Source organism: Ahaetulla prasina, chromosome 4 (genome assembly GCF_028640845.1).
Source record: "Ahaetulla prasina isolate Xishuangbanna chromosome 4, ASM2864084v1, whole genome shotgun sequence".
Taxonomy (NCBI): domain Eukaryota; kingdom Metazoa; phylum Chordata; class Lepidosauria; order Squamata; family Colubridae; genus Ahaetulla; species Ahaetulla prasina.
The window spans coordinates 27,025,495-27,051,274 of record NC_080542.1 but is presented as its reverse complement, the minus strand read 5'-3'; the positions used below and the strand labels follow the sequence as shown (position 1 = coordinate 27,051,274).

General features: G+C 41.2%; 1 protein-coding gene across 1 annotated transcript in view; it reads left to right on the top strand.

Annotated features, from left to right (window-relative positions):
- The window catches only part of LOC131198464 (cathepsin D-like), a 47,135-nt gene that overhangs the window by 16,833 nt on the left and 4,522 nt on the right, over window positions 1-25,780 (top strand). Inside the window, exons 3-7 of the mRNA XM_058183135.1 lie at window positions 5,725-5,848; window positions 7,144-7,262; window positions 8,107-8,306; window positions 16,927-17,058; window positions 19,653-19,848. Coding sequence (XP_058039118.1) covers window positions 5,725-5,848; window positions 7,144-7,262; window positions 8,107-8,306; window positions 16,927-17,058; window positions 19,653-19,848 — 771 coding nt within the window. The remainder of the gene's footprint in view (window positions 1-5,724; window positions 5,849-7,143; window positions 7,263-8,106; window positions 8,307-16,926; window positions 17,059-19,652; window positions 19,849-25,780) is intronic.

Genomic DNA, 25,780 nt, shown 5'->3' with positions numbered 1-25,780 from the left:
CAAGCACAAGGTATAGTTAAAAGTAAAACAAACATATGCTAAAAATTTTCGTCCCAACTTAATTATACCCTACAATCATCAATTCCTAACTTCCCCAAAGCAATCAAACATAATACATCATAATCATTCAAAACAGTCTGATAACTCTTAGTCTGATATCTACGTTGAATATAGTCAATCCATTTTTCCATTCCTTTAAGTATCTTTCTTGCGTATTGTCTTTCAAAAGGCTGATATCTTCGCCATCTCAGCCAAATTGGCAACTTTCAATATCCATTCTTGTATTGTTGGTACTTCTTTTTTCTTCCAATATTGTCCTATTAGTAATCTTGCTGCAGTTATTAGATTTAAAATCAATTTAGTCTCAATTACTGTACAATCCGTAATAATTCCCAACAAGAAAAATTATGCAGGAACTTTATCTTCTTTTCAGAACATTTTGTAAAATCCACCAAATTTTTATCCAAAAGGCCTTTATGTCCTTACAAGTCCACCAAATGTGAAAATATGTAGCGTCATCACAATTACATCTCCAACATTTTGCTTGCATTTCTGGATACATACACGATAATTTTTTAGGATCTAGATGCCATCTATAAAACATTTTATAAAAATTTTCCCTCAGATTCTGTGCCTGCGTGAATTTAACATTTCTAACCCAAATTCTTTCCCACGTTTCCAATAATATTGGCTCCTGAAAATTTTGTGCCCACTTTATCATACAGTCCTTTACCAAGTCCCTTTCAGAATCTATTTCAAGTAACACATTATACAATCTCTTTATGTGCTCCTGAGACAGAGATTTTAACTGCAAATTACCTCTTTCAGTATACAAAAGATCTTTATATGTAATCATTTCCTGCTTCTGTTCTATGTTTATATTTTCTACTGTATGTCTAGGACATGCCCATATAGGAACCTTATAATTTAGTTTATAAAAGTATTTTTTCCAAACACGCAGAAGGGCATTTCTTAGCACATGATTTTTAAAGGCCTTATCCACTTTTTTGTCATAAATTAAATATGCATGCCATCCATATAACAAATCATAACCTTCTATATTCAAAATTCTGTCCTCTGTTAAATTAAACCAATCACTTATTGCAGAGAGAGCAGCTGCTTCATAATATAATTTAAAATTAGGCATTTTAAACCTCCCTTTCCGAGAATCTTGAATTATTTTCATTTTAACCCTAGCTTTTTTACCTTCCCATATAAATTTGTTAATTCCCTTCTGCCATTCCTCAAGATTCTTATCTTTCTTAATTATTGGTATCATCTGAAAGAGGAATAAAAATCTAGGTAAAACATTCATTTTAATAGCAGCAATTCTCCCAGCAAAGATAATTGCAATTTTTCCAAACAATCAACTCCTTCTGAACTTTTTGCCATAAAACCTCATAGTTATTCTTATACAATTTCACATTTGATGACGTAATATAAACCCCTAAGTACTTAACCTACTTTACAATTTCAAATCCTGTTACTTCCTCTAGTTTTTCTTTCTGTTGTCTGGCCATATTTTTATTATCACTTTTGTCTTTTCTGATTTACCTTAAACCCTGAGACATTCCCATATTGATCAATTATTTCCAACAAAGATTTACTAGAATTTATAGGGTTTGTTAAAGTAATCACCAAATCATCTGCAAAAGCTCTTAACTTATATTCATACTGTCTAACTCTAATTCCTCTATCTCCTTTACTTCGTATTTTATCCAATAATGGTTCTAGAGTTAAAATAAACAATAATGGTGATAAAGGACATCCCTGTCTTGTTCCTTTCGCAATCTTAAAAGGTTCTGTTAAGCTACCATTGATTATAATCTGTGCTGTTTGCTCTCCATAAATTGCCCTAATTATTCTTAAAAAACCATCTCCAAATTGCATCTTTTCTATTAATTTAAATAAAAAATCCCAATGCAATCGATCAAAAGCTTTCTCTGCATCGAGAAAATAAATGCTGCTGGAATAAAATTTTTCTTTTCTAAGTACTCCAGTAAATTAACAATCTGCCTAACATTATTCCTCATCTGTCTCCCTTTTATAAATCCAGATTGATCATTATGAATTCTTCGCTGCAGAATCAACATTAATCTATTAGCTATTATTTTAACAAAATCTTATAATCATTATTTAAAAGTGAGATTGGCCTATAATTCCCAGGTTTAGAACAATCCTGTTCCTCTTTGGTATCAATGAAATAAAAGAGGTTCTCCATGAGGGGAATTCTCCTAGTTGTATCTGATTAAATAATTCCTTAAGTGGACCTAACATCTCATCCTGTAAATTCCTATAATAACTAACTGTAAGCCCATCCGTACCAGGAGTTTTCTCCATTTTTAATTGTTTAATTACCAAAATAATTTCTTCCGAGGTTATAGGCCGATTCAATTCATCCGTTTGTTCTAAAGTTAAATTTTTAACCTTATATTCCTTCAAATATTTATCAATATCCCTATTCAATATATTATCTTTAAGATATAAATTTGTATAATATTCTAAAAAAGCTTTTTTAATTTTATCCTGTTGATATCTCTCTTTACCTTTGTATTCTATTTTTTCTATAGTACGTTGTTTTTGTCTTTTCCTTAAAGTGTATGCTAACCACCTACCAGGTCTATTTGCGTTACAAAAAGTATTATGTTTGGCATATTGTATATTTGTTGCCACCTGATCAGCCATTATCATATTAAATTGATTCTGTAGTAACTTTATTGCATCTTTAAGTTTTTGATCATGTGGGTTATGTATTAATAATTGTTGTTTCTTATAAATTTCCTCTTCTAAATACCTCGCTGTCTTTGTTGCTTATTTCTCTGTCTATTATTAAGATATATTAATACACCTCTCATAAAAGCTTTACTGCAGTCCCAAACCATTTCTATCGATGTTTCATTATTCAAATTATAATCAAAAAATTCTTTCATCTGCTTTTTACATTGATTTACATTATCCTGATATCTAAACAAATTTTCATTTAATCTCCAAGTTCTTCTACCCTCTTTTCCATATTGCAATTCCATCCAAACAGGACTATGATCAGACAAACATCTTGGAAATATCTTAGTTTTCTTCACCCTAAAAAGCAAATCATTAGAAATTAAAATAAAATCAATACGTGAGAAGGATTGATGCCTATCAGAGAAAAAAGTATAGTCTCTTTCCTCCAAATTCCAGTCTCCATACATCTCTTAACTCAAAATCTTCTATCATATCAAAAAAGGATTTAGGCAGCTTTGCATGTGCAGGTATCTTCTTGGAAGAAGTTCTCTTGTCCTTTCGTGTATCTATTACTCCATTCCAATCTCCCAATATAATACACGATTTATAATCCCATAGAGTCAACTTATCATATAACATTCTATAAAATTTTTCTTGTTGCTGGTTGGGTGCATATATACCAAGCAAGAGAGTCCTTTTTGTTTCTATTGTAAGTTCAATAGCAATATATCTTCCATAAATATCTGCCTCTATTAACTTGGCTGGTATATCTTTTCTCAAATAAACCACTATGCCATGTTTTTCTCCAAAGCTGAAGCAACAAAATGTTTACCTAACTTTGAGTTTATTAGGTACTTTTGATCTGATAATTTAATATGCTTTCTTGTAAGCAAATAACATCATTTTAAATTGTTTCAAATAATGAAATTTTTTTCTTCTCTTCTGAGCTAAGTTCAAACCATTGACATTCCAAGTCAAGATTTTATTTGCCATTACTGGGCTGCTGAAGCCTTTGGGCAATCAACTGAAGATCGCCCTCCCGTATCTTCGGCCGTGCACCTCCGACCGCTTCTGTAGCAGAGTCCTGAACTTTACTTTGAGTTTGTTGCTCCTTTCCTTTACGCTTAAGGGCTCCTCGTCAGTCTTTGTTCTTGTGGTTGTTCCTCTGATGGTAACATCACTGGAATCACCTCAGCTTCCACACCCATTTGAGTCTCTTGAATTCTTTTTCTATTATTTCTATTTCAAATTTCAGCACTGTAGAAAGAAAATCTTTGGCCTTAAGCACTGTGTCAATACGATATCTTCTTCCTGATAATACACTGTCAAGCCAACTGGAACCTCCCATCTAAATTGAATCTGGTATTTCTTAAGTTCTTGTGTAAAAATGTAAAGTCCTTTCTATCCCTTAACATCTTGGGAGGAATCTCTTTCAAAACCTTCAACTCCTGTTCCCTATTTTCAAGTTTTTCTGAAAAGCAACTTGCAAAATTTGATTCCTCACTGTTCTTTTCAAAAAATAAACCACAATGTCTCTAGGAAGTTTCTTTTGCCTAGCAATCCAAGAATTAACTCTATAAATTTTGTCAATTTGATAAGCAACCTCTTGTGGATCAAGTTCAATAAATTCAGCCAGAGCTTCTGATAAAATTTTTTAAATCTTCCCCTTTTTCCTCATTCAAACCCCTAATTCTCAGAGCTCCTTCCATCATTCTATACTGCATCACCACCACTTGATCTTCATTTTTATCCAATTTGATTTGCATTCCCCATTCTATTTTCTATTTGTTGATTTGACTGAACAATTTCTTGCACCTCCTCCTCCACCACCTCCAGTCTTTTGCCAAACCTTGAAAAGCCATCAAGATATCTTCTTATTTTTTATTATTCTCTTATTTCTTCTCTTATTTTCTCATTATTATCCATAATCTCCTTAAACCTTTCTTCAGACACTTTCCTTGCTCTTTAATCAGATCTTCTAAAGCTGGTTCAGAACCCTTCTGCCCCCAGTCTTAGGTGGTTTAGTAGCCATTTCAGTTTTAAAATTCACAAAATATAAGTCTAGAAACTTCTCTTTCCCTTTAAGTATAGGAGAGCTCAGTTCACTTCATTAAAATCCACACATAACATTTCTTATCTTCTTATTCGCCATTTTCACCCCTGCTCAGGCGCCATCTTTAAGAGTCAATTAAAACAAAGGAGAAAAAAAAATTTCTCTTTTTTAAAAGGTAGAAGTCCGGAAATCAAAAATACTTGCAATCCAATAATCGTCCGCTTGCACTCATTCCGTCTGCTTAAAGAGATCCATAAAGATAAGACAATTAGCAGAGATGGACACCTTCTTCTTTTCCTGTTTTTGCAGACACGCACTGAAGTCGGAGATGGCAGGAATATTTATGGGACCCGTCGACCCTTCGAGGCTCTGCTTAATTAAAACAAAGCCTCTGGGGAGGTCTACCAACATTTCCTGCGCTCTTATCTTCCCCCTTTCATCCAGGCCAGTGTTTCTCACCCTTGACAATTTTAAGATGTGTGAACTTCAACTCCCAGAATACCCTACCTAGCCCCTGTGGAATTCCCCACCTAGCAGTTATGGACTTGAACTCCCAGAATGCCCCACGTAGCATATGTGGACTTGAACACCTAGAATGCCTCAACTAGCACATGCAGACTTCGTCCACGAGTTGAAGTCCACACATCTTAAAGTTGCCAAGGTTGAATGATACTGCGTTAGACAATCAAGGTAGCCTACATGGCAATTAGGGGAGGGAACTTTTTTGAGATAGGTTGGGCTAGGAGAGAATGTCTACTCCAAAATCATTCAAGGATCTGAACTTAGATCCCCCAATTCTGTTTCAGCACCAAACTCTCTATTTAAGAATGATAAACAAATAAATAAGGACAATAACTTGATAAAACAATGTAGATAAAGACATTGGTTCAAGTCATTATAAAATGTTGACCCTTTTGTTTTCTTCTTCTTTTCTTGCTATATACCAGGCTCAATACTATGGGCAAATTTGTCTTGGAACCCCCAAACAATGCTTCAACGTCGTCTTTGATACTGGCTCATCCAACCTGTGGGTGCCTTCTTCCAAATGTTGCCTGCTACATTTGGCATGCTGTAAGACATCATACCCTCATCTGATTCTTGAGAATAGAGTGGAGGTGCATGGGGAGGAGTTGCTCAAGAGAAATGTGCATGCTAATGCACCCAAAATGTTATGCAGGCTTTTCTTAAAATCACAAACTGATATGACAGTAGAATGAACCAGATGAAAAAATTATAAATATAACTATTGTTACAGTAATCTATTCCTCTCATAGAGAAATAGAAGGATTACTTGGTCAGCCAAATTCTCTCCAATTGTCAACTTAATGGTAAAAGAACAGTTTCATCATGGGAGACTTTGGCCTGGTTCACAGGCAACATCAAACTAAAGAAGCCACTGTAATGTATAAATCCAACAGCAGGGAAGATTTGGAAGGGCAGAATGCCTTTCTCTCCTGGAAAAATAGGCCACTTTGAATCAGAACAAAACCATCCATGATTTGATCATGGATGAATCCCAGCTGGTGTCAAAACTGAGACCCAAAAAAGAAAACTAGTGTCACTGTGTGGGTTCCATTTCTCCCATCAAAATTCTCCCTGGTGGGACAGATAAGGTTAGGTATGGGTGGCCTTGTTGTGGCCCATAACAATTACAGCCTTCATCAAGATGCCTATGAAAAAATAATAATTATATTGAATATATAATGTTGGGAGCTCTCAATCCTCTCAGGTTGATAGGAGTTAGCATACCATCCACCCCGCTATGTACTTGTTTGCCCAGTTGAGTCAATATAACTACTGTTGAAATCACAGAGGTTTTTGATAGTGAGTAATCTCAGTAACTCTTGGGACTTGCTTTTCCCTTATAACCTAAGAATTCATAGCATCCATGAAAACTGCAAGCTTTTCCGAGGAGTGTTAGAACTGTGAAGCATATTGCTGATCACATGCTAGGTTTGGTCTTATTCTCAAATTAGGGGAAAGTTCTGTGAAAATAAAATCTTTTGCATCCAAGCTGACTGAGTTATTTTGGGGTGGGAGGGGGGGGAATGGTGATCATATCACAACTACCTATAGTATTCTTTTCATGTGCCAGTATAGTATAGATCATGGGTATCAAACTTGCATCATCACGTTGCCATCCTGTGACGTATCATGACTTTTTTCCCTTCGCAGAGTTGGGGTGGGCATGGCCTGTATGTGACACATCCAGCCTGCAGGCCGCCAGTTTGACACCCCTGCTATAGACTATATGTTAGGAAACATCAGTGGTATAAACCATAAAGTAGATTAGCATGGAGGGAAGGGAAGGGAATACCTAGCCCAGTCTGTTCTCTGTACACAATTAACTGCTTTTTCTCCATCAGGGGTACACAAACATTACCGTTCCCTGTTTTCCTGCACCCACAAAGCCGATAAAAGCAAATTTGAAATTCATTATGGAAGTGGTAGCCTTAAAGGATTCTTAAGCCAGGATGTCCTCAGGGTGAGTATTGGAAGCTGACAGAATCTGGTTCTCAGAAATAAATAGGTTTAATGCTGGATGGGAGGGGTTAAGAAGGAAATATAAGGGCATATTTTTCCTTTCCTGAAAATAAAATTCAGTTTTCTCCTGAATGAGATTTCTATACATTTATTTTATATTCTCTTTCTCATGCAAAGTCTCAGATCGGTAACATGCAATCTAAGACAGAATGAAATTCTTCAGTTCTTAGATAACTTTTAACTTTTAACTAAGGCGTATGAAGCTTGGGAGCAGGACAAAGAAGCAGCTTTGAAATATTTGCAGTTTTTTTTTTCCATTACATTAGATAAATAACATCAGCCTACAAATTCATGCATCCTTAAGATACCAGCTATTGTGAGGCACTGGTGTTTGGCCAAAATGTGGACTCCAGCATCATTTGGAGCTTATCATTTGGACCTTAACAAAGTCTGCCATTTTGACTTTTTGACCACCCCCTTTGAATATCCCTGCTAGTTTTCTAAAACACTGAAAACCATAACTCCTCATTGATGAACGATCAGATTGGTTATACTTAAGTAATAATAATATAATTATCTGTTATGTGATAAAAGGCAGGGATATCTACCATGTGTGGTGAAAATAAGTCAAAATGGTGGTCATGAAGACTTGATTGAGACTTTTTCCATTTTTATATGCATTGCAGTAAACTTTGACAAGTCTTATACCTGGTTAACTGATCATACGATGCACATAAAAATAAGGCAGAACCACAACAATTGTACTTGTTGTGGTTCATATCTTATGCACACCCTTTGATAAATGATACAGAAGACAAAATGCTGTGTATTTTCTTTCTCTTCAGATTGGCAACCTCACCGTTAAGAACCAGACCTTTGCTGAGGCTACCGATTTGCCAGGCTTGGTTTTTGTGGCTGCCAAATTTGACGGTATCATGGGATTGGGTTATCCCTCCATCTCAGTAAACAACATCACCCCACCCTTTGATAACATGATGAAGGCGAAACTTCTGAAAAACAATGTCTTCTCATTCCATCTTTGCAAGTATGAATCTCTCTACTATCGACATCATCTCCTCCTGATATTGTCCAAAGCAGAAGACTTCCCAAGCCACATCCCCTGGGTTTCATTTCTTATGAGAGTTTGGGGACGGGAGTCCCTTCCTCATACTCAGCAATTGGCATCCAACCTATATAGCCTTGTGCTATAGTAGCAGCACTGTCAAACTCCTGGCCCACAGGCTGGATGCGTCACACACTGGCCATTCCCACCTCAGGTTTAGCAAAGGGGAAAAAGTCCCGATACATCATGTGACACCGCCGTGATGATATAAGTTTGACACCCCTGTGATATAGGAAACATTCTCTGCTCTTTCTGAAGATCCTCAACCTTAAGTTGAGTAGGGTGTAAAATGACTGATTAAGATAAATTAGACTTAAAGTCACATCAAACTAGTAGCTCAGAACTGGTTCTCTCTTTCTCCCTCTGCCGCTGCCTCTACCTCCCCTTCCATCTTCCTTCCTTCCTTCCTTCCTTCCTTCCTTCCTTCCTTCCTTCCTTCCTTCCTTCCTTCCTTCCTTCCTTCCTTCCTTCCTTCCTTTCTTCCTTCCTTCCTCCCTCTCTCTCCCTTTCCCCTCCCATCTCCCTTCCTTCCCTCCTGCATAAAGATGAAGATCAAGCTCCTGACCTAGTGCCTTCCAGATGTGTTGGAATACACCACCTATCACTCCCATCCAGGAGGATAAGTTTGTTTTGTAATTGGTTTAATAGTCTACTTCCAACTGACTCACCAAGAGCAATATCTTGCAGTATACAATTATCAGCTGGTGAATACAACGTGAGCATTACCATATTATATAGAGTAGCGGACAACATTTTTTACATATAAGTGGGATGTTGAGCATCTCACTTGTATGTGAGCATGCACAGGTACAGTATATGTGGTACCTTGCTCAATAGTAGTACCTGTGAGAGGGATCTTGGAATCTAATGGACAATCATTTAGATATGAGCCATCAGTGTGCAGCAGCTGCTAAAAAAGCCAACACAGTTCTGGGCTGCATAAACAGAGGGATAGAATCAAAATCACATGAAGTGTTAATAACACTTTATAATGCCTTGGTAAGGCCACACTTGGAATACTGCATTCCATTTTGGTGGCCATGATGTAAAAAAGATGCTGAGACTCTAGAAAGAATGCAGAGAAGAGCAACAAAGATGATTAGGGGACTGGAGGCTAAAACATATGAAGAACGATTGCAGGATCTGGGTATGTCTAGTTTAACGAAAAGAAGGACTAGGGGAGACATGATAGCTGTGTTCCAATATCTCAGGGGTTGCCACAAAGAAGAGGGAGTCGGGCTGTTCTCCAAAGCACCTGAGGGTAGAACAAGAAGCAATGGGTGGAAACTGATCAAGGAAAGAAGCAACTTAGAACTAAGGAGAAATTTCCTGACAGTTAGAATAATTAATAAGTAGAACGACTCGCCTGCAGAAGTTGTGAATGCTCCAACACTGGAAATTTTAAAGAAAATGTTGGATAAACATCTGTCTGAGATGGTGTAGGGTTTCCTGCCTGGGCAGGGGGTTGGACTAGAAGGCCTCCAAGGTCCCTTCCAACTCTGTTGTTATATATATATATATATATATATTCTGAGGTTTTTGCGGGTGTTTGTATGTAGGTCTTTGGTTATTCGGGTTTTCTCCCGTGTAAAATTGGAAGTGTCTTGGCGACGTTTCGACGAAGTCTCATTCGTCATCTTCAGGCTTCAGCTTCGTGCTTCTGGGAGCAATGTGTGATCGCAGCTGTTTCTTCCTTTTTAACTGCTAGTGGGGGTTTGAACTGATTGGGTGGGAGCTTGACTGTGCTCTGATTGGATGGGGTTTTTTTGTGCTCTGATTGGCTGGGGGTGTGTCCTGTTTGGGTGGGGGCTTGGTTGTGCTCAGATTAGTCTGAGTTGCAGGGGGATTTGAGCTGGTGGAGCATTGCTGTTGTTTGGCTTCATGTTTGTGGTTGTGCTACATCTTCATAGTGGGTGTCAGTCTGCTGCATGTATGGATTGGAGTGGTTTGAAAAGGCTAATGTTGCAGCTGCGGTCTGGCTTCTGGTCCTTGGTCGTGCTTCATGATCAGTGTGGGTTTGGGTCTGCTTTCTGGGTGGATGTGTGGTGGTGACATCCTGTGTGGACCTTGTGAGTGTGGGTCTGGTGTCATTCCTCGTGTTAGGGACTCGTTTGTCAATAAGGGCGGGTTTCCAAATGTCTGGTAGGCGGGAGGTATCATCTCGTTTGTTCATGCTGTGTGGGCGTTTTTCTATCTCGATGGCTTCTCTGATTATTCTGTTGTTAAAGTGTTCAGTTTTGGCGATAGTTCTGGTCTTTTTAAAGTCAATATAGTGTCCTGTGGCTTTAAGGTGTTGGACCAGGGAAGAAGTTGGTTCCTCTTTTTTGACTGAGTTCTTGTGTTCTTCAGTGCGTGCACTTATTCTTCTGTTGATTTGTCCAATGTATGTGGTGGGGCAGGCGGTGCATGGGATTTCATATACTCCTTGATTTTCTAACTCAGTTTTGTCTTTGGGATTTCTTAGGCTGGTGGATATTTTTCTGTTTGTGCAGAATGCTGTCTTGATGTTGTGTTTGTGGAGGATCTTACTGATTCTGTCTGTGGTGCTTTTTATATATGGGAGGAGGGCTTTGCCGTTTTCTTGTTCTCTGTCTTGGATTTTAGTGGGGGTTTCTTTTTGGATTAGGTTGGTAATCTTATTTCTTTGGAATCCATTGGCTGTTAGTACGTTAGTGAGAGTGTGTAATTCGGTTTTTAGGTGTTGTTCGTCAGCTAAGCGTTTTGTTCTGGAGATGAGTGTCTTGGCTATGGAGTTGATCTGTGCTGGGTGGTGGTGTGAGAGTGCGTGCAGATAGTGGTTTGTGTGTGTTTTCTTCTGGTAGATGGTATGTCCTAGGGAGCCATTGGGTTTCCTGTAGACTAAGACATCCAGGAAGGGAAGTTGGTGTTAGCTTCTGTTTCCATGGTATATATAATCAAACCCACACTAGCAATTAAAAGGAAGAAACAGCTGCGATTACACATTTCTCCTAGAAGCACGAAGCTGTAAACACCTAGCCTAAAGATAACGAATGGGATTTCGTTGAAACGTCGCCAAGACACTTCCAATTTTACGCGGGAGACAACCCCAATAACCAAAGACCTACATATATATATATATATGTATATGTATATGTATATGTATATGTATATGTATATGTATATGTATATGTATATGTATATGTATATGTATATGTATATGTATATGTATATGTATATGTATATGTATATCCATTCATTCTTAACTGCCTCTCTTCAAATGTTGGGTCATTCCTTTAGTCTCTCAGCTTCACCTTATGAAGCCTTCTGCCATTGAGACCTTTTGCAGTGGACTATTTCAGTTACCAAATTAACACCCCCACCCCCAGTCAAGAAGCAGGCTGTATGTGGATGTGAGAAAGGTAGTCCTTGACTTATGACAATAATGGAACCTGCACATTACAATTGTATGTCATAACGATTGTAAAACAGATCACCCCGTAACCAGGCCCATTTTAAAAATCTTTTTTGGCAGGAGTCCTTAAGCTAATGTGGTAAAGCAAATGCCATAGTCATAAAGCAAACACCTCAATTATAAAGCAAACCCATTGTTCACTATGGGCCATTTTTGCAGAAAACTGGAAGCCGATTTTCAGGAAAAACATCGTAAATGGCCATATTGCAAATAGCCATAAATGCTGGCCGGTTGCCAAGCACCTGACATGTCGTCATATGACTATGGGGAAGGGGAAGGACCAGCTATTGGAACTATTGGTGCCAGGTTGTAAGTACCTTTTTTGGGGGGGGGGAGAGAATCTGTCATATAACTTTGAACAATCATTAAGCAATTGACCATTAGTTTGAGCACTACCTGTGGTGGGAATTGGAGTCCAGGCAAGAAAATATTGTTACCAGCCTTCCAGTAGCCACTCTCTCAGCCATCAACCCTGGAGGACTATTCCCCATGTTTCTTGGCCTTAGTCGTCTCTCCAACTGGCCAGTCAGGTTGGTTTCTTCCCTGATCCATCTGACTGATGGTGGATCCACAGCAGGGACACACTCTTGAGCTTTCCCAGGGCATCCAGGGACAGGGGTCAAAAATGTCAAGATGGAGGCTGCCAGTCTGTAGCCAAAGCTCCTCCCATTTTATTACCTGTTGTTTGTGCAATGCAAATTAAAAGAGTAAGGCTTCCTTGTGAGGTCCTGGCTACCATCTTGACTTTTTTTGACTGTTCTGGCAGAACTGAGAGTAATCTTTCTGATTATAGATGGAATTACAACTTTCATTTAGTAATCATTCAAAATTTCAATGCAATGGCATTGAAAAATGGTTTATGGAGATTTTCAGAAATCTAGGTCATGGTTGTCCCAAAGGTGCTTTTTCAAGAGGCAGCTGGACTTTCTGGTTTTTCTTTTTTTGAACAGCTGAAGAACCTTCTTGGATGAGAAGCGAAACCAGCTGCCTCTTGAAAAAGCACCTTTGGCACTGAAAAGTAGCAAGTTACCATTAGTTCTTCAGTTTACAACCATTGCAGCAGCTGGCATATATGTATAACATACATTAATCATGGCAAAAAAGCTCATAAATTCTGGTGCGATTCATTTAATAACTGCCTTGCTTAGCAATGGAAATTCTGGTCCCAATTCTGGTCATAAGTCAAGGACTATCCATACTTGATTTTCTTTTCTTTTCTAGTGTTTTCCTAGAAATTCAGGATCCACACATTTTTGACTGAAGCAAGTATTGATCTTCTCTCTGATTCCTTCTTATTGCCTCAGGTTGTTTCACTGCCCAGTCTTAGATTTGCACTTACAACTCCACACTTTATACCGTATATACTCGAATATAAGCCGATCCGAGTATAAGCCGAGGTCCCCAATTTTACCCCAAAAACTGGGGTAAACTGGGGACTCGAGTATAAGCCGAGGGTGGGAAATGAGGCACCTACCGGTTGGGGAAACCCTCCCTCCCTCAGCTGAGAAGGCTGGCGGCTCCCCCGCCCCGCCCTCTCACTGCACCGGCAGGGCTTCCCCGCGCCGACCGGTAAAATGTGAAAAAAAGAAGAAAAAAAAAACTCGAGTATAAGCCGTATATACTCGAGTATAAGCCGAGGGGCTTAAAAAAAACAAAACTCGAGTATAAGCCGTATAGACCCGAGTATAAGCCGAGGGGACGTTTTTCAGCACAAAAAACGTGCTGAAAAACTCGGCTTATACTCGAGTATATACGGTATATGTTTTTCAAAGTCTACATTTCCATGACTTCTTATGACTTTTCCCTCCTGTTGGATTGTCCTTGTAGACTTCACTTTGTCTGCCAAGAGCCTCTTTTTCTCCTCTTGTGACTCACTTGGGTTTTTGCTCCTTTTTACCTCCACATCTTCTTTTTTTCTCTTCTGGATCCAACCAGTGATGAGTTCTAACCGGTGTTACCACCAGTTCGCTTCACGCACACGCTTTGTGTGTGATCGGCACGCACGTGCTTGCTTCGCTCGCAAACGTGCTGAACTTGCACATTGCACAAGCTCATTGACTTGCTGAACAGCCAAGGCATTGCAATCTGTTCTGCTGCGCCTTTCAGCTGGGCTAAAAACAGAGGAATAAAGGTAGGTATAGCGCAGGGGCAGACAGGCAGGCCCAAATGACAGTCGGAGCAAACCGGTTCGCTGTCACTTCAACATCTCCGCTACCGGCTCTCCTGAACTGGGGAGAAGCGGTAGCAACCCACCACTGGATCCAACCAATTATAAACCCTGAGTGTTAAGGAATTGAGCAACTGGTGTCCAAACGGAGTCAGTGATGATGACATGAACTTGTAGTTTTTATATAAATAAATATAATTTACATTTACAGCAGACAAGATAGTCAGGCACATCACTACATCATGAGGTAAATCACAGAACAGCATACAGAACACACAGAAGAAAAAGGCGGTGGGGGGGAAGGGAAACGCCCTCTTTACACCCAGCAACCAATCGTAACATAGATTGCCTCATGTAGGAGCCTGCACTCTCCAATCAATCAACTACCACTCTGTGTTCTGGGCCATTATCCATTTTACTGTTCCAGCTATTAAAACATTGGGCAATCACATTCCCAACATCCAATTATTCCTCTGGCAAATTCTTACCAGTTTGCAGCAACTGCACTCATGTCCTCAAACTTTGGTGCTGCTTCCTGGGTTACACTTACTAGGTATTAGTAAACCCACCTATTCAATAAAAATTAGATGTCAAAAACATGGGATTGCATTGTAATTAAGAGTTAATAGCCTATGTAAAAACATCAGACTTATGTTTTCTGTTTGTCTTCCTGAAGTATAGCTATATTCTCAAAAAAAAAATATTGGGGAACAAGGTAATTTATCAAGAGAACTCTCCAACACCCTAATACTTTTTCATATTTGGCTTCTGGGTTCTTGAATATCTCAACCAATTAGTTTAACCATTCTACACTTTTCCAGTTCTGAAAAATTGGCAAGGGATCACTTACAACAGTGTTTCTCAACCTTGGTGTATAAGATGTGTGGACTTTGACTCCCAGAATTCCTCAGCCAACATGCTAGCTTGGGGATTCTGGGAGTCAAAGTGTACACATCTTAAAGCTGCCCTGGTTAAGAAACAGTGGTTTACAACATTATTCTTGGCTTTATAAAAACTCCATTTCCCACAAGTCATGGGTTTAGTTGGTTACCACCATGTCGTTAAAGAAAAAATTAACAGAGAATCTTAAAAAAAAATCACTATACCCCCTTCCTATATGATTCTTTTCCTGCTTTTGACCCCCAGATATCACACTGTAATGTGGATAAGAAGCTCTGTCTCTTATTGGTAGCACTAGATCAGTGTCTCTGAACATTGGTAATTTTAAGATACCTGGACTTCAAATCCCTGAATTCCTCAGCCAGCATGCCCACTGAGGAATTCTGGGACTTGAAGTCCACACATGTTAAAGTTGCCAAGATTGAGAAACGCTGCCCTAGAACTTGAAGTACATGATGTGAAAAAAGAGTAGGGTAAAAAGGGACAGAAGGAAAGAAAATAAACTTCCCTTGTAGTACAACAAAACCTAGCTTACTCAGAAGTAGGAATAGTGCCAATTCAACAGGAACCTGTTTTGGCTTGCTATGCGACCTGATCCTGTTTCTTCTCATCATCCCACTTGATGGTATTGATCAAGGGCTGTGTGCAACATCTGGATTTAATCTCAAAATCTATCAAATAAGAATCAGTAGGGTTGTCCTGAATGGCTATGTGCCTATTCCAGTGGTGGGATTCAAGTAATTTAACAACTGGTTCTCTGCCCTAATGATTTCTTCCAACAACCAGTTTGCCAAACTGCTCAGTAAGTTAACAACCGGTTCTCCCAAAGTGGTGCGAACTGGCTGAATCCCACCACTGGCCTATTCCTCTACCAAAATAACAGTATATATATATTTTTGGATGGAAAAAGGAGAATTCAAGATAAGAACTAATCTTTGTGAACTCCTGGTTCTTGGTGGCAAAATTAAGCATGCTACCAACTTTTGTTAAATGTTACCTTGATTGAATGGTCTGATCAAAGGGTTAGTACTTTTTTGCCTGTATTTTAAACTTTTATTTTTAAACTAGAACATAATTTTCTTTGGAATTGCCAATGAATGCAGGGAGGGTGGGATTAATGCTTCCTTTTCCTAATGAAAATGTCTCTCTTCAGCTAATGGGACAATTTACCTTGTGGGGAAAGAAATGTCACTTTTTTTCCTCACAATGCTCAGGTGAAGAATTACCTCTTTATCACCATCTAGTGGCTGTGTGATGTTGTACAGCCCAGGTATGGTGGTTCTAACCAGAATATATTTTTTTTTTATTTGTCACAACAGTATATATAAGCATAAGCATGAAAATAACTATATAATATATAAGCATATATGTGAGCATAAGTATGTGATGACTATATTAATTGGATATAATGATAGGAAACAATATATTGATGATATATTGTTATTTATATTATTTATATTATAATTATAAATATAATTAATTATAATTATAATTCATAATTTATATAAATATAAATTATAAGTATAGTTATATTGTTATATAATATATATATTGATGGGGAAGAACAGAATTTTTCAAACTTTATGACGTTCCCAGAATTCCTCAGGCAGAATGCTTAAAGTGCCCAAATTAGAAAAAAAACACTGGGATAGAGGAATGGAATATTGGAGGTGGGGTTGGAGGCTGGGTAGCCATAATAGAATTAGCACAGACACCTAAAGCCTTAGTAAGGGTAGACCCAAAAACCGTGAAGGGCAATTGCTGGATTGGGTTTTTAATTGTCCAAAACATTTTGATGTTGTCCTGATTTCTATTCCCATGTCCTAGACACTAGACACACTTAAAACTGATCCTGGGTGCAGCTTATAATACAATAAAGGAAACAGTTGAAATAAATTAACATACCCCGTGTATCATAATTACTCCTTTCTGCAACCATTAAAACCTCAAGACTTTAGCCATCTTGGAAAAGTGAACTTTCTTGCAGTAAATGACACTGGGGCTTAAGACATCTGTTTTAACTTTTGCAATGTTTCTCTTAGCACCAACAAGACCTCACAACAAGACAATGGAGGTGAAGTTATTTTTGGAGGCATCAACCACAATGCCTATGTGGGAAAGCTTCACTACATCCCAGTGTCACGCAAAGCCTACTGGCAGATCAAGATGGACAAGTGAGTATACCTTTAGATCCCCCATACTGGATTGCCACACATGCGAGAAATTATGATTTTGTTAACACACACACATAAAAAGCTCAGAGGGTATCTGCTTGGATAAAATGAGAGGTATCCTCAACTTATGATCACAACTGAGCCCAAAATTTCCATTGCTAAGTAAGAGAGTGGTTAAGTGAGTCCTATCCCATTTTATGACCTTTTTTGCTGATTCGGTTGTTAAGAAAATAACTGCAATTAAGTGAATGACACTCTCAAAATGCTACAACCATCATAAATACATGCTATTTGTCAAATGTCCAAATTATGATCATGTGACTATGGAGATGTTGCAATGGTCATAATTATGAGAACCGGTCATAATCACTTTTGTCAATACCATTGTAACTTCGAACAGTCGCTAATAAAACAAATGGTTGTAAGTTGAGGACTACCTGTAAGTACGCAATCACTTGTGCCAGCTTGAGTTTAGCTGCTTGCAATGACACCCCTCAACACTAGAGGGCAATGCTGTAGTATTTTAAAAAAATGACATTCAGGTCTGCTATCCTTTATTATGCTATTTTCTTTGGGGTTTTTTCCTTTTCTTTTCTTGTCCTGAGTGATATTCCTGCAAGAGCTTAAAGGCATCAGAAAGAAAGAAACAGTCCCCTCCAGCTTTCTTCTCTGATCACTAAACACAGTTTTCCCCAACCTAGTATGGATTGCATGGCCAATCTGGGCCGATGGGTATTGTAGTCTAATAAGGCAGACTGGATAGAGCAGCTTTCCCCAGCATAAATGTCCCTCAGATGCATGGACTGAATTCCATAAGCCTTCTATCAGCATCGTCACTGCTTAGAATTCTGGGTAACATACTTCACCTTCCTGAAGGACAGCAAGGTTGGGTGAAAATGTCAAGATGATGTATGAAAGATAAAATTTTAGCCAGGATTGTACATCCTGCCTTAGCGCAACCCTTATTTCGCCTGTAGCAGATGTATAAGAGATTCATTGGGAACTCTGTGTAGAAACCATTATTTATTAGATTTTTATCCCACCTTTATTACATTAAAAGTAACTCAAGGCAACAACATGCATAATGATCCTTCTTCCTCCTATTTTGTCAACAACAACAACCCTGTGAGGTGCATTGGATTGAGAGGGGAAGTCACTGGCTCAGTCATCCTGCCAGTTTTCATGCCTAAAATGAGACTAGAACTCACAGTCTCCTGGTCTCTAGCCTGGTGCCTTAACCACTGGATGAAACCAGGGGTGAAATCCAGCAAGTTCTGACAGGTTCTGGAGATCTGGTGGCAAATACCACCTCTGGCTGGCCCTAGAGTGGGATAGGAATGGAGATTTTGCAATATCCTTCCCCCAGGAGAGGGGGAGGGAATGGCGATTTTGCAGTATCCTTCCCCTGCCATGCCCACCAAGCCACACCCACCAAGTCACACCACGCCCACCAAGCCATGCCCACAGAACCGGTAGTAAAAAAAATTGGATTTTACCACTGGATGAAACTGCCTCTTTTATAGCCCATATGTAGAAAAGAGAGAATCTCTTTCACTTTCCCTGTTACACCTCACTTAATATATTTTTTTCTTCCAAAATGCTTTGGTCATCCTTACTAACAGAGGCCAGGGATGTCAATCATCTAGCCTACATTGGGCACAATTATTTTGTCTCTCCAAGGCAACTGTGAATCCTGTCCTCTGTTCCTTCTCCCCAAATATTAATGATGTTAATGAAAGAAAATTGCTGCCATTGATCTTTCTTGGCTGGCTCACTCCATGTTTATGTTAATCACTTAATTTGAACAATCAAATTTTAAATTAAAAAAAGGTCAGTTTGCAGTGACCCAGCTCCAAGCTTTAAAAGGCCATGATTTTATGAATGCCTTCTCAAACTACAGATAATGTGGTCAGTTTGCATTTGAATTTATCTGAGGGCTAATCCAATGTGATTCCAGGGCATAAAAATTTACCACCTCAACAAGAAGTTGAGGCTACATCCTCTTCCCTAACACATAAATGTATGCAGGATGAAAGTAGTGGTTGGTTTTGGAATAAAGCAGCAGACCATCAGACAATATTCCCACCAGACTCTAAAAGCGGCACAGTCCAGATACAGATGCTCCAAGAACTATGACCATTCATTTAACAACCATGCAAAGTTGTGACTCTGAAAAAAGTGATGTCTACCTGGTCCTCACAATTACAGTGGTTACACATGATCAGAATAAGGGCACTTTGCAACCATCCTGTATTTACAAAGGTTGCTGCGTTCTGGAGTTGCTATTTGTGACCTTCTGAGGGGGCTTCCAACAAAGTCAGTCCCAGTGATTTGATTAATGACTGTAGCAAAAGGCCATAAAATGAGGTGCAATTCACATAACAACCAATACCAATTGAGTCAAAGATTATCTCTTCCTCCATGTCCTCTGCTGTGGCAAGAGAACTGGAAGAAGATCCTGGGTGCAAACCCTTCAAACTGTATAGCCTCTCTGCCTCTAATGTTCTGGCAATTTCTCTCACCTCCCATTGAGCTTTTTCCCCCAATCTAAACCAAGTTTCAAATCCCTCTTCTTTTCCAAACACTCTGCTTAGGATAACCATAGAGAAACAACGCAAGGAGAAGTCATGTTGGCCATGGAACCTGCTTGAAGCTACCAATTCATCCACCCTCTGCAAGGACAGTTGCCAAGGCATTGTGGACACCGGGACCTCTCTCATTACAGGGCCAAGCGTGGACATAAAGGCTCTGCACGAAATAATTGGTGCTCAACATGCTTTCGGTGGACAGGTAAGGAAGAGATGTTCCTTTGAGGACGCATCCTAGAACAACCACATCTGAGCTGCAAATCTCCAGATGACCACTGGACAGCAGCAAGTGAGCGTCCCAAGCACCAACAATTTGCTGTCACCCAGCGGTCTTTCAAAGTTTTGTAACTCAGATCTGATAACCTTAGCCTTGATTTCATTATTTTAGCAGGCAGCTTTTGGGAGCCAATAAGTATATATGGGCCAGTGGTGGGTTTCTTACTACTGGTTCTGTGATCTGGCTTGGTGGGCATGGCAGGGGAAGGATACTGTAAAATATCCATTCCCACCCCATTCCAGGGGAAGGTTACTGCAAAATCCCCATTTCCTCCCAATCAGCTGGGACTTGGGAGGCAGAGAATAGACGGGGGCGGGCCAGTCAGAGGTGGTATTTACCGGTTCTCCAAACTACTCAAAATTTCTGCTACAGGTTCTCCAGAACTCGTCAGAACCTGCTGAATACCACCTCTGATATGGGCAATCTCTCAAAATACTTGCTGCATCTTGGCTATTCCCTAAATGGCATATTACAGAAGGCTCCCCTCCTGCCACCGTTTTTAGGGTTCCAAAACCCAATTTCACAGCTCATTTTGAAACAGCCTGTTGGCACACAATGCCCCAACTACTGCCCAAAAGGATTCATGGAAATAATGAGGATGCTAGCGGTGTATCTCAATCTTAGCAATATTAAGACATCCCAAAATTCCCCAGCCAGGACACATCCATAAATCTTAAAGATGCCACGACTGAGAAACACTATGCTAGAGGCAGGCGTTTCTTCTTCACAGTACATCTGCTTCTGGTTTATATAATCTCACTAAAAGAATATTTAAAAAATAAAAATCAGATGGATGGAATCTCCTACCACCCCAGAAAGTGCTTGAGATAAAGAGGCCCAAGAGTAGCACATTTACTGGTCACAGACTTTGCATTTTGCTCTATAGCAGACCTGGCAGAGTGACATTCCTCTTCATTCTAGAACAAACATGAAACATGCACAGAATGGAACAATCAGAGCAAGTCCCATTTTCAGGGGCTGAGGCCAAACTCATCTTTTATTCAAACTTAGCGGGTCTGCAAATGCATCTGTGCCCTCTAATAATACTCAAAAGCTAACCCTTAAAGTGGTACTGATATGAATCCTGGCGGTGGAGGAGGTGTTCACTGTCTCCTTCCTTCTATAGCGGTACCTTGGTACTCATCCTTAATTAGTTCCAGGAGGCGTGATGAGTATCAAAAACGATGAGAATCAAATAAATTTACCCATAAGGAATAATATAGTGAGTCACAAAACAGCTGTCACCGACAAGTTCTAGTTTGTGCACTGAGTACCCAACAAACAATGAATACCAGGACATAATTTTCATGTCAACATACATTGTACCATTTCAATACAACTCAATTCAATTCAGAATATACTTGGAAGGGACCTTGGAGGTCTTCTAGTCCAACCTCCAACTCAGGGAGGAGACTCTATACATTTCAGACAAATGGTTGTCCAATCCCTTCTTAAAAACCTCCAGTAATGAAGCATCCACAACTTCTGATGGCAAGCTGTTCCACTGGTTAATTGTTTAGTTATTTATTTATTCATATTTTTATACCGCCCTTCTCCGAAGACTCAGGGCGATGTACAGCCAATAAAACGACAAGAATCCCAACAAATTTAAAATAAAATATCAAGTTTAAAAAACTGATTCAATCGCTGTAACTTAAAATATTAGCTAAAATTTATCAAAACTAAAACCTTAGTAAAACCCTATTAAAACCCACTAAAACCTCCATACTAAAATCAATCAGGCCAGCCCCGCTTGGTGAAAAAAGAAAGTCTTGAGCTCGCGCTTAAAGGTCCGGAGATCAGGGAGGAGACGGAGTCCCACCGGCAGCTCATTCCATAAAGCCGGGGCCCCCACAGAGAACGCCCTTCCCCTAGGGGCCGCCAGACGACATTGACTAGCCGACGGCACCCTAAGAAGACCCTCCCTGTGGGCGCGCACTGGACATATCAGACAATGGGAGGTAACTGTCGGCAGCAGGCGGTCCCGTAAATATCCCGGTCCAATGCCATGGAGCGCTTTAAAGGTGATAACCAACACCTTGAAGCGCACCCGGAAGACCACCTGCAACCAATGCAGCCTGCGCAGGAGAGGTGTTACATGGGAGCTACGAGGAGCTCCCTCAATCCCCTGCGCGGCCACATTCTGCACTAGTTGGAGCCTCCGGATGCTCTTCAAGGGGAGCCCCATGTAGAGAGCATTGCAGTAATCCAGACGGGAAGTGACGAGGGCATGAGTGACCGTGCATAACGTGTCCAGGAAAGGGCGCAATTGGCAAATCAGGCGAACCTGATAAAAAGCTCCCCTGGCGACGGCTGTCAAATGATCTTCTAAAGACAGCCATGCATCCAGGAGAACGCCTAAATTGCGCACCAATTCCCTGGGGGCTAATGATTCGCCCCCCACAGTCAGCGGTGGAGTAAGCTGACTGTGCCGGGACACCAGCATCCACAGCCACTCCATCTTGGATGGGTTGAGTCGGAGCCTGTTTGTCCCCATCCAGACCCGAACGGCCTCAAGACACTGAGTCATCACATCGATGGCTTCGTTGGGGTGGTTCGGGGTGGAGATGTACAATTGAGTGTCGTCAGCATACAGCTGACAGCTCACCCCGAAACCATGGATGATCTCTCCCAGCGGCTTCATATAGATGTTGAACAAGAGGGGCGAGAGGATCGACCCCTGCGGCACCCCACAAGTGAGTTGCCTAGGGGTCGATCTCTGCCCCCTGTCAACATCATCTGCGAGCAGTCGGAGAGGTAGGAGGAGAACCACCGTAAAACGGTGCCTCCCACCCCCAAGCCCTCCAACCGCCGCAGCAGGATACCATGGTCGATGGTATCGAACGCCGCTGATAGATCTAACAGGACAAGAACAGAGGAACAACCTCTGTCCCGTGCCCTCCAGAGATCATCAACCAACGCGACCAAAGCCGTCTCTGTGCTGTACCCAGGCCTGAAGCCGGACTGGCATGGGTGTAGATAAACAGTTTCCTCCAGGTACTGGGGGAGTTGCCAAGCCACCACACACTCTACAACCTTTGCCAGAAAGCGAAGATTGGAGACTGGACGATAATTAGCCAAAATAGCTGGGTCCAGGGAAGGCTTCTTAAGGAGGGGCCTTACCACTGCCTCTTTCAAGGCGGCTGGGAAGACTCCCTCCCTCAGAGAAGCGCTGTTAATTCCCTGGAGCCAGCCTCGTGTAACCTCCTGGGTGGCCAGTACCAACCAGGAGGGACATGGGTCCAATAAACATGTGGTGGCATTCAACCTCCCCAGTATCCTGTCCATGTCATTGGGAGTCACAGAATCAAACTCAGCCCAAACAATGTTCTCAAGACGTGCTCGCGTCATCCCGTCCAGATCTACCCAATCTGTGTCCAACCCATCCCGGATCTGAGCGATTTTATCGTGCAGATAACTTCCAAATTCCTCAGCCCGACCTTGCAAGGGGTCCTCCCGAGCCCCCTGAAACAGAAGGGAGTGGGTCGCTCTAAACAAGGCGGCTGGGCGGTTATCTGCCGATGCTATAAGGGCGGCCAAGTATACTTGCTTTGCCGTCCTTATTGCCACTAGATAGGTCTGAATATGTGACCGTACTAGTGTTCGGTCAGATTCAGAGCGGCTGGCCCTCCAGGCGCTCTCTAAGCGTCTTCTCCGGCGCTTCATCTCTCTCAACTCCTCAGTAAACCAAGGAGCTGGTCAAGAGCAGCGCCGGGTCAGAGGCCGCATCGGCACGATGCGGTCCAAAGCCCCCGCCGCCACCCTTTCCCAGGTGGTAGCGAGTTCCTCGGCCGAGCCGTGGGCCAGCTCCTCAGGAAATGACCCAAGCTCCGTCAGGAATCTATTCGGGTCCATCAGGCGCCTGGGACGGAACCAACGAACTGGCTCCGTCTCCCTGCGGTGAGGGTCTGCGGTCCGAAAGTCCAGGCGAAGGAGAGAATGATCTGTCCACGGCAGGGGAGTAATGACTAAGTCCCCCACATCCAGATCATTCAGCCACTGTCCCGAGACAAAAATCAAATCCACCGTGTGTCCCCCAGTGTGTGTGGGACCATTCACTAACTGGGTCAGGTCCAAGGCTGCCATGGAGGCCATGAACTCCCGAGCTGACGACGATGACTCACCTACTGACGGCAGATTGAAATCCCCCATGACCATAAGCCTGGAGGTATCAACTGCCGCCTCGGCTATCACGTCGAGCAGCTCGGGCAGGGCTGCTGTCACGTGGCAGGGAGCCAGGTACATGACCAGTAAACCCATCTGTACCCCATGGCCCACCGCACAGAGAGAGACTCACATCCAGCTGTCTGCGGGACAGAGACCTCCCTCGGATCCAAACTCTCATTTATAATAACCGCAACCCCCCCACCCCTGCCTTGAACCCTCGACTGATGAAATGCATGGAAGCCCGGTGGGCACATCTCGACGAGGGGAACGCCCCCTTCTGTGCCCAACCAGGTCTCAGTAATTGTCTTAAGTATTAGGAAGTTTCTTCTTAATTTCAGGTTGCTTCTCTTCTTGATTAGTTTCCATCCATTGTTTCTTGTCCTGCCCTCTGGTGCTTTGGAAAATAAGTTGACCACCCCCTCTTTGTAGTAGTTTCTCAAATACTGGAATATTACTATCATGTCACCCCTAGTCTTTTTCTCTAGACTAGTCAAACCCAAATCCTGCAACTGTTCTTTATATGTTTTAATATCCAGTCCTTTAAACATCTTGGTTACTTTTCTCAACTTTTTCAACATCTTCTTTGTAATGTGGAGACCAAAACTGGGTGCAGTATTCCAGGTGTGGCCTTACTAAGGTTTTACAAAGTAGTACTAATATATCATGTGATACTGACTCTATGCCTCTGTTAATACAACCAAGGACTGTATTAGCTTTTTTGGCTGCCGCTGCACCCTGCTGGCTCATGTTTAAGTGATCCTCCAATTCAATTGTCCAATTCAAAGCAGTTGAGTACCAAGGTCTTCCTTCCCCTCTTCCATGAAGCTCTGATACCGTCAATATAGCACTGCTTGTTTCTGTTTTCAGTACTCAAACTTTGAGTGGAAGGCTTGCAAAGCTAAAAGTTTCCACTCTTCAAAAGATGAAGTGATGGAGGAGGTTTGTGACTGCAGACATAGAAAAAATATTGGAAAAAAAATATTGAAATGGGACTTCATAGACTCTATACCAGTGACTGCTTAGACCTCCTGGATGGTGAGAGGTGCATGCACGTTTGGCAGAGCTAAACAGGGCGACAGCTCACATGTCCACAGAGAGGGTGCTGAGTGCCACCTGTGGCACACATGCCATAGGACAGCCATCACGGCTGTATACAGATAGTCCTCAACTTATGAATGGTTGCTTAGCGACTGTTCACAATTATGATGGTACAAGATCCTTATGACCTGGATTCGAAATTCTGATAGCCACCCATTTCTTCTGCAGTCATATAATTGCATTTTGGGTACTTGGCAACCGGCATGCATTTATAGCAGCCCAAGGTCACATGAGTGTGATTTATGACTTTTTTTGCTGAAATCTGGCGTATGTTTCCAATTTCTGACAAAAACACTCATTGTGGACCAGACACCATGCAGGATTCCCTTTCAAAGGAATTTCCTTGAAGTTGCAAAGAGGCCTACAGGAGATATAGAAATGGCCTGAAGTCATTGCTTTTTGTTGTTCCTTCTCCTGCCGGCAGCAAAGTCACTGCATGGTGGCATTATGTCACCTGCTGAATTTTGCTGGACGTGACAGGGAAGAGAAAAACCAAGAAACAAGATTGTCATGTTCAACAGTGACAGTTTTTTCCACCTGTCTCAGGCAGCGAGTGTAATGAGAATCAGCAAGGGATTGGCCCAAGAGAAGA